Source organism: Clupea harengus, chromosome 3, assembly GCF_900700415.2.
Source record: "Clupea harengus chromosome 3, Ch_v2.0.2, whole genome shotgun sequence".
NCBI classification, from domain to species: Eukaryota; Metazoa; Chordata; class Actinopteri; order Clupeiformes; family Clupeidae; genus Clupea; species Clupea harengus.
In genome coordinates, this window is record NC_045154.1 from 22,817,613 (window position 1) to 22,832,697 (window position 15,085).

Sequence of the window (15,085 nt, forward strand, 5' to 3'; positions counted from 1 at the left end):
CCACTTGACCCTGGTCGACAAGGGTCCGTTTTCAAACATGCGGACAGATTTGCATCAAATTATGTTTTTTTTTTTTATATAACAAATTTTATTACCTAATGATGGAATGCATGTGTGTTGTGGTAACAACTGGATGAGAATGCTCGAATATGACTGATTTGACATTCTCCATAGCTTAGGTCAATTATACATTTAACTTCTGGCAGACTTGAAACAGCTGTTTTCTCCAGTTTTTCTTTTTTTTCTGTCACACACGTAGGCAAACAGGAGGTACGACACACGGAAAGAGAAAACACTTATAGTACAGTACTTCCACTGTTGTACGTGCAAAGATCATATCTGTAGTTCAGACTGTTTTATACTCAGAGCTGTTTTTCTTTCATAGACTGGGCAGGAGCTCCCCCTAGGGGCTGTTCAGGTGAAATCGTTTTTTTGTGCATATCAATCCCACCACCTGCCTATCGGTACATAACACAAGGATGAATTAATCAAGTTTGACCCCATTTAAGTCTTCATTCTTCCCCTTCAAGAGCTTCATTCTGGCTGCCTGCACAAGGTCCAAACAAACGTCTCTCTCCAGCACTGTCACACAAAATGTCCTTGTCTCTCTCGCTTGGCTTCTCAGCAGAGCGTGCCGTTCTCTGGCCGAGGTTTGGGGTAGTGGGTCCGGGGAGGAGGCGGTGGTTGGATGGAGGGGGCCAGAGTGCAGAAAAAGCCGGCGATCAGGGTGAGGCCCAGGCCTCCCCAGGCACAGAACATGGACCAGCCATAGCCGTGACCGATGTCATCTGGGAGACTGAACAGGTAGCGAGGGAAGCGCGAGAGCTCAAAGTTGATGCCGGCGACACAGGTACACAGAGAGATGATGCAGAATGTGCCTAAGGTGGAAACAGTGAGAGATTAGAGGTGGTTACAACTAGACTGCCGCTTCCAGAGGTCCGTCAACTGGTGAGATCAGACTGACTAGATATAATACAATAATGCACACTGCCATCTGCCATGACAAATCAGGCAATGACTGAGGGTTCAGCTGACTAATATATCGCAATTATTTTGACGAGAAGTTAAACTGTAAAAGTAACATAACCAAGAGGATAGGGATATCAATGTGACTCATTGCATAAGTTCAATGGAAATCTTTAAATTAGTGATTCCTTCTTGAACATTTTCAACCAGGAGGTTATTAAATATATTGAAGAGTACTGCATGGCAATATTTCAAATGACTGCTGGCTTGTGCCCCAGTACACCAGCTGGTCATATTCAATTAAACTCAGAGAAACTGGCCAGGTAAGCCTTTTATTCTCTGAGAAGCATCTTTAACGTAATGAATTGGTAAACCGTTAGAAAGGTAGATAATTGATCATATTTATAATAATTCTGTCAATCTCTCCTACATACATTTTTATCGCTCAAATGCCTCGTGTGTCTGAAATGTCTGATTCTCTACCCTCTCCCTACCTGTCACTGGTGTATCTGTGATATAAACCTTAAAGGAGATAACGTATATTATGCATCACCTCCCATGAGAAAGAGCAGACCGGCCACATAGTGCATGAGGCCCTGGTCCCAGCAGCATCCCAGAACACCGATGGTCCAGCCAAAGAGGATGATGGACAGGGCCATGCCCATGAAGCCCGCCGTCATACGCCGTAGGTCTGCAGAAAAGAACAAGAAAGCATTTTGTCTTGAGTTTGACTTTGACTAATTCTACACTCACAACTTTGACAGCATGAGTTTGACCGAGAGACACATACAGTTACAATCGACACAAAATTAAAATGGAGTAATTACTGCTTGTATGTATGTAACCACTTGAATCTGCATTTATTCCAAATTAATATTGTTAAGATGTGGATTACATATAAATATGGGTGACATATTGTTTTGTTTGTAGCTTCAAGTAGTGCTGCAACCAACCTAACATCTAACAGACTGTTCATGCATGACTGTATCAACAGTCATTTGAATATTTTATACATATTTTCCAGGCAGTTCAGTGGAATTATCAAGGAATTATATAATTCATGTCCCATTACAATGCATCATACAAGCACAAGCACTTATTTGTGTGCATACATACATTACAAGTCTGTGTAATTAGATATTTGTGTCAGACTGAACGACTCTCAACATATGTTCACCTAGTCATTTGAAATAGTCTTAGTCAAAACAAGCCATCGACAGAATCTAAACCATGAGATGGGTCCACAATCAAAAATCATATTGTTGTCCCATCCATGACTAAATGACAGCACAACACCGATCCTAGGAGGCTAGAAAGATGTCCCCACATCCTCCCACAAGTATGAGGAGTTTGATCCTCTGCCACTTACGCAAGGCATGCCAGTCATCTTGCTGTATAATCTTGGTGATGTTGTAGGACAGGTCCTTCCGTGAGGAGGTTGAAGAGGAGTAGTAATACCTGATGAAGGAGCATCGCTGAATGGATCCTAAACACCACAAGAGAGAGAGACAAACAAGGAAAAGATTCTCTCAGACTACACATCCGATCCTGAACCAAACTATTACGAAATTTGAAAAAATCCTCTCTCTGTGACTTACAGTATATGCTGATGGGCCTTTGTGAGTGTTAGTAATATGTGATATCATTTCACCTCTCTCTTTCTTTCTCTCTCTCTCCCACTCTCATAGGAGGAGCTAAAAGGTGTATGAGCTGGTGAATAACATGGGGCAGATGGCAGAGTCTGACGGTTTATTCTCAGCTCTCCTTCCTGTTCCAGCACTAGAATTCAAAGAGTCAAGCCAGACGTAGTGCCAAGCTGGCCCCTCTCGCAGTAGTAAATGCAGGAGGATCAGCAAGAAACCGGAACACACAGTCATCTGCTGTCTCAGAATAATCACCAATCATATGGTCTGAATCAGTGCCCCTGGCTTTCTCACAGGAAGAAGCCAGCTTAATGAAAACTTTATGATTCCATACCATATGGAAGGTATACCATAAAACCAAATCAGACGTGGGTGTTATAGGCTACTACTATCTGTATAAAATAATCTGTTATTCTTTCTTAGTTCCTGATTGGATAAGGGGGGATTTCATAGGTCTCTCTCTTATGCATGTTGTTTTGTTTAGCCTTGGAAACGTGGTTGAAATTACAATCTAAGATCAGATCGAAAGATTACCAACGACTGTCTTACTGACCGCAAATGCTATTGTTATACTGTGGCTCTCCAACTCGTTGATGAATAGACATTCTATGTCTTTATCATTTCGGCAGAAGAAAATCCAACGATAAGAGACTGATTACTGAACACAGTTGTGAGTGTTTCATAGCATGGGTCTTAGCCATGTCATTTTGCTGAACGGCATAACTTAGATTGATAAAATCATAGGGTAGGCTGGTGCAAGGCACAGTGTTCACATTAAACGAACGTTTCATATGGAGTTACGTCTTACGACATGACAACACCATGTTCATTTAGACAGATGATGCGTTGCATTAACAATAAGCCGCTCTTCATACCTTTCTGAATGAGGTCCTCGATGTCCTGGTCAAATCCAACTCGGTAACATTTGCTCCACAGACCCATGTTGGTGGAATTATACCGCCGACCGCATTCATCCGCCGCGCTCATTGCAAATACCTGGCGCCGATTTCGAACTAGGGCTGGTCTGTCTTCAAGGCGATCGAGCCTGGCTCGGCTGGCGCGCAGTGGGAGGCTGTGGTTCGGGATGTAAATGAACCCCGGGTTCCTGCGACTTGAGAAAGTTCGACAGCGCTCCTTATATCTCCTCGCATCGGTTTCGTACCAATGGTTGGAACTGACAGCCACTGTCAGCATAAACAAGGCGACCAGTGAGAGACAGAGCCCGGCATAGAGCAGCCACCTCCCCGTCGCCATCGTTTCTTCTCAGGGCCGCATCAGCACCTCAAAAACCGTGTACAGCACCTCAAAACCTCTTCCAGCCACCGCATAGACTCTGTCTGTATTCACTCCTCGCTTAAGAAAAATTACCCAAATGTGATCCACCTTAGCGATGACAAGGGCTATTAGCTTCAATAATGATTATCTTTGCTTTGGAATGGCCGTGTCTCCGTGCGCATGATAGAGGGAGCAGCTGGGGCTGTGCGGGTGCCCGACAAGCGGCGAGATGTTTATCTCATTCACATTCCTTGTCCTCTCTTGAAGATGTACCATACAATTCTATGAATTTTCACTACTGTGTGTTGTATTTGACACATGTAGTCCCATGTCTCACCACTTCTTTAAAATATAGATTATGTGTGGACACTTTTTTTTTTTTTTTTAAAGAAAAACTTTCCTCAAGGGCATCTTATTTTGAATTATGAACAATGTTTTTTAGACCTGAATTATAACAAACTATGACAATTTTACCTCATGAACTTACAAATATTGTGAATACCCAAGATAAAATAACAGCCTATTCAAAGCATAAAAATGGATTATAGATTAGTCAATTTAGGGCATAGAATGTGTTCACTGCCCACCAAAAGTCTGGAAATGTATTAAAGTAGTTAGCCATGATTAATAACAAGACTATAAATACTTAAACCTGGCCACGTTTTTTAAACAGACATTTAACTGGAAAGGTGTAGAATATGACTACACATATAAAAGCTAAATAATTTAGGATGCCAGACAGACAGACAATTTAATAATAAAGGTAAATTATTTAGGTTGCCAGACAGAAAAGTTGCAACTCTTACTACACTAGAGGATTTCTTTGGAAACATTGGACAGCTTTCATTGGAAACATCTCAGTAGCTATATGTGATAGTTTTAAGGGAAGAAGGTCATTATTTTGGTGAGGTTTATCATGGCCTTATTGATATCATTGTGCATTAATTAACTACCGTGTCTTTGACCCTTGCCTGGCACCAGTAGCTTCATCTAGAGGCTTTGACAATAATGTGGTCATCTTTCAGTGTCATCTGTTGAGTCTGAGCTGGGAAATCTAATTCATTATGGAATGGAATATGTTTTTTTTTTTTTAGTTTTGTTTTAAGGCTAGAATTGCAAAGGGAATGGCTTGTCTTTCTCTTTGTGTAATGTACATGTAGTTACAACAGGGCTCTGGATTATTCTAAGAGTCTGTGTCTGGGCCTGGATGCGAACCAGACTGTTCAGATGATTACGATGAATGCTTCTTTCTGACCTAGATGTTCTTCTTCTCATGCTTGATATTGCAGAGACTGCCATGTCATGCTTGATATTGCAGAGACTGCCATGTCATGCCAGAGACTGCCATGTCACTTGTTTATCCATTTGGACCTTTGGACAGTTGCAGCGATTGCTTTGATTTTCTTTCATCACAGCAGATGGAAGCCGAAGCCTGGATAGAGTAATAGAGATAGAGCAAGTTTGGATGCTGTCACAGGACATTTTTTGTGATACCTTTGCTGAACCTCTGTTCAGATCAGATCCTCCTAGCCAGGTGCTTGTCACTGTCCGGATTTGTGTGAAGTTTACCTAATGCTCGAGTTTGACGGATGTCGCTTTGCCTCATCTGTTAATCAGTTTCTAGCTTCAGTTTCTTGACCTCTTTATTTGAGAAATGTGATGAAGTGGTTTTCAGAATTACTGCACCATCTTTGCCCATTATCCAATGAGCTTTCATTATAGGGAAAGCTTTTTGCTTATTGAGTTGGGCTGTGTGCTCCCACATTCAAATTGAGATGTGACAGGATAATTTAAGTGTCCAGGCCTTTTCTCGAAAACTCAAGATTCTTTGGGGAAATTGTTGGATGAACCACATGGCAGCAGTCTGGCTTGTCAATATCCTATCTATGATAGCTCTCTATGAGTGTACGACACAGTTAAAACATATGGTTTAGGAGGTCAGATTGTGTTCATTTTGTATTTTTTTTCTTAAGTTCACTAGTCTTTACTAGAAAGACGAAGATGGGCAAACAAGTAGGTGAGAAAAAGAGTCCCGACTCTCTTTAGGTCCAGCTGATTAATCTTGGCTAATGTCCCAGAAATGAGAGGTCAGGGAGTATTACACTCGATTCTCCCAGGAAAGAAGGAAAAGGGAGTCCAGTTTTTACTGGCTCCTGGATAAGGAGAGATTACACAGGGGGCTTTCTACACACAGAAAATTGGTTGTCTGCCTAGAATTTAAATATTTCCAGATGTGATCTAACCTGAAGATGAAGTGGGAAAATATTTGTATGTTTTACAGCATACACTTTGAAAAAAATAAATAAATAGATACACACAGATTCCATTTTCCACTTACAATTTGATAGCTACTATGGTTGATCTTTTAAAAGCACATTTTTTTTTATTATGTCTCCATGATCACACTCTGTGTTAACTAATTACCTCTCCATATGAAACAACCAGTTCCAAGCGTTACTGGTCTGTATGACCCCAAGGTCCACTTTGGCCCTGGAAATAATCAATTATTTCCTTTTTGGTTGTTCAACGGATTCATATACGGGCCTTTAAATACCCATAGCTACTTCTCCTGCATACGTCCATTACTCTCACTCATGATCGCTCTATCAGGTCAGGTCAGGTCATTTCCATACAACCTCTCATTAGATTTAAAGCATTCCGGTAGTTATTGAACTTAACTTAAATGTTGACAATGATAATTGTGTTCTTAGAATGCCATAATGTAGATTTTTTTTAAAATTATTCTTGTAAAAGAGAAACAGTAGAGATCACAATGGCTATACACATTTAGGCTTTATTCATCAGATTTAGTAGTAACATCTAATTGCCTAGATCTTACCAGATAGAATTATTTTTTTGATTCACAGTTTTATATCAGTGAAATATGATTTATACAGTGGTTATGAGTAATGAATACATTTCCTTTAATCTGACTTTCATGAGTAAATAGAGAATACATTCAAATATGTGAGTGTATATGTGTGCACACATCAAGTTAGCAAAATATGCCGAAAATATTTTCATAAAGATGTATGTATATAGGCCTACGTGTTATTTTATGTCTGCGATTCATTTGAACTTTGAACTGAGACCACATGGGGTCATCAGAAGGACCCGCTGTTAATTCATGTTCAGAACATAAAGATAGTAAACATAAACATAAATAGAGATTTCAGCTCCCCTCACGTCCCTATGAGATAAAGAATCTGATCAAATGTACCTTCCAGTAGTCCAATACATTCTACAAGGGTAGGTATACAACACAGTGACACCTTGTGTTTTAGATGCCATGCGCTCCTATAAGCAGAACCCTGTTTTAGATGTGATTGTCTTGGACATAATAGACACATAGCCTGGTAGAAAAGGCTAGCAACTGACCCAACACAGGAGTCTGTATTACCAGACACAGAATTGAGAGCCCCTTTGCTTTGTATTTCACTTTTGGAAGCCTTCACTCGGACAAAATAAGCTGTAATTGGAACAAACTAGTATGGCATTACCAGGCAACTTGCCCCTGGGATTTCAAAGAGTTGAGTTTGCAGGATGTTTCAACCTACAGTACATAATCCATTTAAGATCACAGTTCCAGGCAGCATTAGTCTTCCTCCTGGAATCATTCCTTTCCTCGTGTATCATGAGTACTGTTTTGTTGAAGGGGACCTTTGGGTGGTGATGCCCTATATGTCCATTATTCTCACTCATGATTGGTCTATCAGGTCAGGTCAGGTCATTTCCAAACAACCTCTCATTAGTTTTAAAGCTATTGAACTTAATTTAAATGGCCTTACCTTCTGAATGTTGACAATGATAATTGTGTTCTTAAAATGCCATAATGTTGTTTTTGTTTTAAAATTATTCTTGTAAAAGAGAAACAGTAGAGATCACAATGGCTATAAACATTTATGCTTTCAGATACAACAAGAGCCAAACCCTCTAAATGTCTTGAGTTCAAAGATTTCTTGAATGAGTTGTCACTTTTTTCCTCACGAAACCGCCATAGCACAGAAAATCAAATCAATTCACTATATGTTGAATTTCGCTTAGGCCAAACAATGTTATGTACATGACTAAACCACACAGATAGTTCTGGTCTCCAGGGAAAACAATATGTGACATATAATACAAATATTTGTAACTTGTAATTTGTAGCTTTTTAAGATCATGTTTTTGAATATTCTGCACTATGCTGTATGACCACTAGAGGTCAGTCAGCTTCAACTAAGGAGTCGGGTTATGCCAGTCTGATGGTGAAGTCCAGGAAGTACAAATACAAATATGACCACTCTGGGCCTCAGTTTACGGGCGTTTGAGAACCTGCAGTTGGGTTGACCGAGTCTTCAGGTGGGTGAAAATGATGGTCGTCAAGGTAACAGCGCAGACAGTGTTTCAACAAACAGCTAAGAGTTAATTCTTAAAGATGAGATGAAGGCAACAATGTTATTGGTATGCTTTAATTGAGTCTCTTCTTAACTCTTAAAACTTTTATCTTACCAGTTTAAGGACAGCAAGCTTTGTAGATGAGAAATAACTTATGTGGAAGACACCAGTGAAGTTGTCAAAATCCTGCAAGTAGCCTGAAGCATGAAGAACATCACAGGGATATGTGGACATCATTTCAGTATTACTTCTCTCTTTCAGTTGTTATCTGTTCCAAAAAGCACATTTTACATTTATAATTGCTATTTGTCCTTGGTTGTCACACCTCAAGAGCACAGTCTGCAATCACTGTCAGTCCAGACATGTCCGTCATTTCCGTCATGGCCATGATGGATGAAAAATAAAAACGTATTAGTGTGCTCAGAGAATTATCAGTATGAAAATACAGCATAATCTTTACTCTTTAGGAGTAATAGTTGTATGTTTTGAAAGGAAATTAGATTTGTTTTACATACTTGACGTGTTCAGAGTTTACTCCACAAGATGGCAGTATTACAACTTGCAATAGAACCACTGCACCAGGAAATGACCCAGGTAATGCACCTCTCTGTACAATACATCATCATCTGCTTTAGGAGATACGTCCTATGGTAGCCATTTCAAACATCATCGTCTTCCCCCTTAAATACTTCCTGGAGAAAGTACCTACAACTGCATCAGACAAGACTGAATCAGTGCAGCTTTATCTACACACACAAAAACTGGAAACTACCTCGCACCCCCTTGCTAACTCCTTCTTTGCGTTTATTCTTGTTGTGTCTTCTCATTAAAATGGCAGTATACGGCTTTTACTAGGAGAGAATGAGTTGGTGGTGTGCGTTGTGGTGTATTGACAGTTCTGACCATTTTTCCCCCCCGTCACGTCTCTTCCAGGGATCCGGAAGCCTCCATCTCATGCCTCCTCTCTCACATCCATCCCCTATGCACGGAGCACGTCTCATGCCTCCCTCTCTCACATCCATCCCGTATGCGCGGAGCACATCTCATGCCTCCCTCTCTCACATCCATCCCGTATGCGCGGAGCACATCTCATGCCTCCCTCTCTCACATCCATCCCGTATGCGCGGAGCAAGTCTCATGCCTCCTCTCTCACATCCATCCCGTATGCGCGGTGCATCGAGGCCCTGGGAGCCCAACCCCCCTGACTCAGCCCAGGTGCTGAGGAAGCACTATCAGAGGAAGAGGAAGGTGAGCCTGTGAGTAATGCAGGCAGACAGCACATTCTGGGCCAGTGACAGTGAGTCAGCAACATGGAGGGAGAGAGAGAGAGAGGGAGAGAGGCAGAGAGGGAAAGGCGGAGAGAGAGGCAGTGACAGAAGGAGAGATGGAGAGGGAGGCAGAGAGAGAGAGAGAGAGAGAGAGAGAGAGAGACACGTGTGCTTTCTCTGTACCAGTGTGTGAACATATAAACATATAATGTTTGTACACAGAGCATGTTCACATTCCTAGAGGCATTCAGACATGGCAGAGCAGCCATCTACTACATGTACCACAGATGTGCGAGACACAAGTTCATATGGAAAACCTTTTCCAATACCTACAACCAATACCAATAATGTAATATTATTATAACATATTATAATAATAGCAATAATAGCAATAGCAATAACAACATTGTTAACAACAACAACAACAACAGTCTGCACCACAATAACAACAACAACAATCATAATAGTAACAATGGCAATAATAATAATAATAATACATGTAATGCCAAGTGCTAGAATGAACAGAGCAGTACTTGCAGAGCTTTAGCACTCCCTTTCACTAGCTCTGGCTCGCTCCCTCAATCAGGTGGCGCTGGCTAAACTGCTGAATTCTGTATTTCATGGAGAACTGCAGGAGCCTGAGGGGAGCTGCAGAGCCTTCTGACCTGCCTGTCCTTGACTGCTCTTGGGGGAGAAAAACACAGAGAGAGAGAGAGAGAGAGTGAGAGAGAGAGAGAGAGAGACCTGCCTGTCCTTGACTGCTCTTGGGGGAGAGAAAAACACAGAGAGAGAGAGAGAGAGAGAGGGAGATTGTGTTTGAGAGAGTGGGAAAAAATGTGCATTAAAGAAGCTGAAAAATGGACAGTGTGTGTGTGTGTGTGTGTGTGTTTGTGTGTGCGTGTGCGTGCGTGTGTGTGTGTGTGTGTGTGTGTGTGTGTGCGCATGTGTGTTTGCGCGCATGTGTGTGTGTGTGAGAGAGAGAGAGAGAGAGAGAGAGAGAGAGGAAGAGAGAGAGAGAGAGAGGAGCTTCTGGGGAGGGAGCCCGGCACAGCCTGGGACAGGCAGGAGCAGAGTTACCCTGGTGCTCGGAGGGAGAGAGAGCTGGGGAGATACAGCAGAGTTATCCTGGGTGCTCAGAGGGAGAGAGAGCTGAGGAGAGCAGAGTTATCCTGGGTGCTCGGAGGGAGAGAGAGCTGGAGAAAGGGAGAGAGAGCTGCCTGCAGACCCCCTCTCGCTTCATTTGTCAGCCCTGGATCGTCTCCCAGGACAGCGGCATGACAAAATGTCAGAAATTGGTTCTGCACTGGTGCAGTCAGTGCTGCTGACTGCAAAGAGCCCAGGGTGGCTTGTGTCTGTGTGCGCGGTGGCAATACTAGCCATGCAAACGGCCTTTCTGGTTCCTCTTTAAGCAAATTGCCTAAGTCATTAGTGAGGGTGCAGAGTGGGCTGTAATACTCCAGCGTGGCTCTGCTAATGTGCTGCTGATGGTTCTCTTTAGTCCAGAGATCAGTTCCATCACAGGAGGGCTGTTGTTTGTATGCTGACAGGTAAAAACCAAGGACTTCCTGGAAGTCTGTAAAAGGCAGAGAGCATGTACAGGATCTAACCAACCGATACAGAATCGATAGTCGGCAGGAGAGCCAGCAGGACGAGAGACCTTAGACGAGTGACTTTCAGGCTGCCAGCCCTGCTGGGCTGCTGCTGCTGCTGCCGCTGCTGCGGGTACCATGTGATCCGGGCAGGGAGGGGCTTTACTGGTGCGGGTGAGAGGAAGCCTCACTGCCCAGATTAAACACGGAGGATGGAGAATGACAATGCACACCGCTACCTGAGGCATATCCAACCTTAACAACCGCACAAGAGATTGGAGAATTTCCCCATAGGTGACAGGGGAAAGAAACTATCAAGTAGAGCAATGCTGATACAAAACAGTTGGACTGTGAAGATTGGTTGCTTGATGTCATCAGTTTATTTGGTCTTTGTGTCCTCTACAGGGAGACCATGTTATTCTCTATAGTGGCAACGGAGAGGAACATGAAATCATTAGTGATGGTGCTCATGTCTGCTTATTAAGTAATTAATATAAGTATTAATTAAGATGATAATATACTACTTAATATTAAAAAGAAATTATGTAATAGAGCAATAGAGGCAATACTTAATATAAATAGGTAAGTAAGGATCTTAAATCTTAAATAAAAGATGCATGGATAGTGTTTTCTAACTGGCAACTGAAAATATGAAGAGACAAAAATGACACACTCAGCTAACAACAAATAACGATACACCGACAGTGTGCTGAATTTCAATAAATCTGTTTTGATGCATGGGATCCCTATCAGAGTGGTGCAGCAGAAAAACGGTTTCATATCATCAAAATGCTACATCATCAAAAGAGGCCTTGAAATAGCTGGTGTCAATGCATATAATCTCAGATCATCACACAGGGGAGCCCCCCCCCCCCAACCAAACTTTGTTTAGAATTCACCTTGCATCATCAGCAAGCACCAATGCCCTTTCTCACCCAAAACCGGCTATCGATTTGCTATTTTTTCTCCTGAATTACACTGCGCTTTGCAGTCTCCCGTTGACCTTATGCTGTCTGTGTAGAACACAGTCGTTGGTGTTAGATGTGTGCTTTATGCCAACGCTTGCACTCCATGCCTTCCTGTTGTCTCTTTTGTAAAACACCTTTATGTAAGATGGAGGAAGGGATGAAACAGAAACAGAGGGCTCTTTCCTTTGTGTCGTATCGGTGGGATGGATCTTGCGTCAGACATCCAGAGCTCTGAAGGGGACGGCGGCCAGGTTCAGGTTCCCCCTTCACCCCCCTCTCCGCGCACAGCACCCCGGGAAGGAGGGGCGGGAGGCGAGACCTGCAGTATCGGACAGAGCAAGGTCGCACCACACAGAAACACTCATACAATCCACAGAAGCAGGCGAAGGCATAAAGAGATGGGCACAATGATGGTTGGGGTGGTTTATGCATGAGCTATTGCTGTGTTAACAACAGATATTCTTCTGAAAAGCATGGGGAGTAACTAGTTACATGTAACTAGTTAGGTAGGTAATTAAATTACAAAAGAAATGCAATTGTAATCCTTTACAGTTACTGAGGAGAATATGTACTTGTATCAGGCTTACTAATCAAAATGTTGGCGACTACAAAGGGGTTACATCTGAATATATTATTTTTCGGTAAAAAGCTTTAAAGCTTAAGTGTAGAATATAACATTCATTCTGTTGCTTTGCATCCTTTCGCTGTGGAGACAGGCTCAACTCAATTGGTGGTATGCACTCAACTTTTGAGCATTGTTTTCGGTTCTCAGCGCTCCGCTGCCAGTCAAAAAGTAATCAAATGTAACACGTTACATGACTTATTACATTAGAACAGAGTAACCTTCCCCACCCTGATAATTACTATATGCCCCCCTCTCTCTCACTCTCTCTATTTATCTGTCTTCCTTTCTTTCCTTGTTTTTTATTTATCTATCTATTTATTTATTTATTTGCCTATTTCCATTCATCTTTTTGTGGACCTCTCTCCTCTGAACTCCCCTGTGTTATTAGGGAAATAGCCCAGGTCTTACAGAGGGCAACAGAGGCCCATTTTACTGGCTTGAGTTTGACAGAAGCCATTTGCGCATCAACACAAGATGGATGAAATGATGGACGTGTCCTTAATTATTAAACATGGCTGACAACAGCATTATAGAGATAATGCAAAGACTAAAGGAAGCACTGTGTGAATGAGAGAGAGAGGCGGTGAGAGACGGTGAGGGATGTTACACATGGGAATTGCATCCAGTTGTTTTCACATCCTCAGATTGTCAGTACAACTGACCATTCATATGTAATGTTAATGCTATACTGCCAGTCAAATGGATGGAGGCAAAAATAGTACAACTCCTATATAGGACAGTGAGCTGGAAGGTTAGAGCTCATGTTACATCTCATTATCGGAGTCAGTGGCACCTTCAACAGAGATAGCAGAGCCCTTTACCTTTTCATCAAGGCCGGGTTTAATGACCGCTTGCTCATTATTACGGCTGCACTCAGGCCTGGGGAAACTTTTCGGATGATGTCGACAGGATTCGCCCGGCTTTCCCGTATTAAAAGGGATATGGGGTGCGCGTCTGTCTTTTGAAGTGATCGATTAGGTTGGAATATCGAGTGCGCCAGAGTCCTGACTCAGGGAAAAAAGCATGCTCCCACTTGCCTGGCCTATGTTTTCCTCCGATTTGTGTGTGTGTGTGTGTGTGTGTGTGTGTGTGTGTGTGTGTGTGTGTGTGTGTGTGTGTGTGTGTGTGTGTGTGTGTGTGTGTGTGTGTGTGTGTGTGTGTGTGTGTGTGTGTGTGTGTGTGTGTGTGTGTGTGTGTGTGTGTTGTGTGTGTGTGTGTGTGTCTGAGAGAATGAGAGAGGGAGGGGGTTCAGTACCACTATGTAAACCGTTAAGTGGTCTCACGGAGTGGTGTGATCCTGATCAGCATAGTTGTGGAGAGAGAGGAGGATGATTGATAACATGAGATGCATTACTCAAAGACAACAACACTGTAGCCTACTGTATGGAGAGTGAGAGGGTGTGTTATTCTGTGTGTGTGTGTGTGTGTGTGTGTGTGTGTGTGTGTGTGTGTGTGGGTGTGTGTGTGTTTTCCTTCCATCAGAGGATGTTAAAAAAAAAACAAATAATCAACTAATCCACACCCCAACCCTCAGCCCAGCCCCCTCCCCAAACAAACCACAATCAACTCTTACAGCTGTCAGGCAGGCAGCTGGTAAGAAGTCTAAATTAGTTTGGATTTCTGACTATAAGGTTTAGAATCAGTCACAAACTAACCTGGAATAGCTGTAAGTAGGAGAAACAGTTTGTTCTCTACAAATATTTCACATTATTCACAAACAGCTTTAACTCGGTTGTTGTCTATGGAGGCAAATAATTAGGAAATTAAAGTGTATGTTTTTCAGTGGTATGGGGCTGTTCATATGTTGAGACGATAACTTGACGATAACATGTATTCCTCAAATGCACTCCTACGTGCTGTGCTGGTGAGCTGTACTCACAGTGGAATAAGCAGGTATGCACAATTGGAAAGACTGCCCATTTAGACTCTTGGAAGCTGTCTTTTCTTGACAGCTTGTAGCTCAGGTTTGCGTCTGTGCTGTTCCCTATGGGGGGAAACCAGGAGTAGCGTGGGACATGAAGATAGCCTCTGTTCAAAGCTAGAACAGTGATTCTCCTCTTGCATTCACCCACACACAAACCGCCTCTGTCTTCCCTCTCATCTCCACCTATTACTCTCTCGCATACACTCTCATTCTCTTCCCCCCTCTGTCTTTATCTGTCTCTCTTTCAGTCTCCATATCTTTTTTCCCCCGTTTCTTTTTTTTCTCAAAACCTCTCCCTCTCTCTCTTACTCTCCCTCTCCCTCTCTCTACCTCTCTCTCTCTTACTCTCCCTCTCTCTCTATCTCTCTCCCTCTCCCTCTCTCTCTACCTCCCTCTCTCTCTCTCTCTCTCTCTCCCTCTCGCTCTCTCTCTCTTACTCTCCCTCTCTCT

General features: G+C 42.6%; 1 protein-coding gene across 1 annotated transcript; it reads right to left on the reverse strand.

Moving 5' to 3' along the window:
* Positions 1-64: 64 nt before the first annotated feature.
* On the reverse strand, positions 65-5,458 carry tmem178ba (transmembrane protein 178Ba). The gene is made up of 4 exons (XM_012842476.3): positions 3,485-5,458; positions 2,336-2,452; positions 1,520-1,657; positions 65-878 (listed from the first exon to the last, which is right to left on the reverse strand). Exons 1-4 carry the CDS (start codon positions 3,861-3,863, stop codon positions 622-624), a joined length of 891 nt encoding a protein of 296 aa, XP_012697930.1. The 5' UTR covers positions 3,864-5,458; the 3' UTR covers positions 65-621.
* Positions 5,459-15,085: the final 9,627 nt, after the last annotated feature.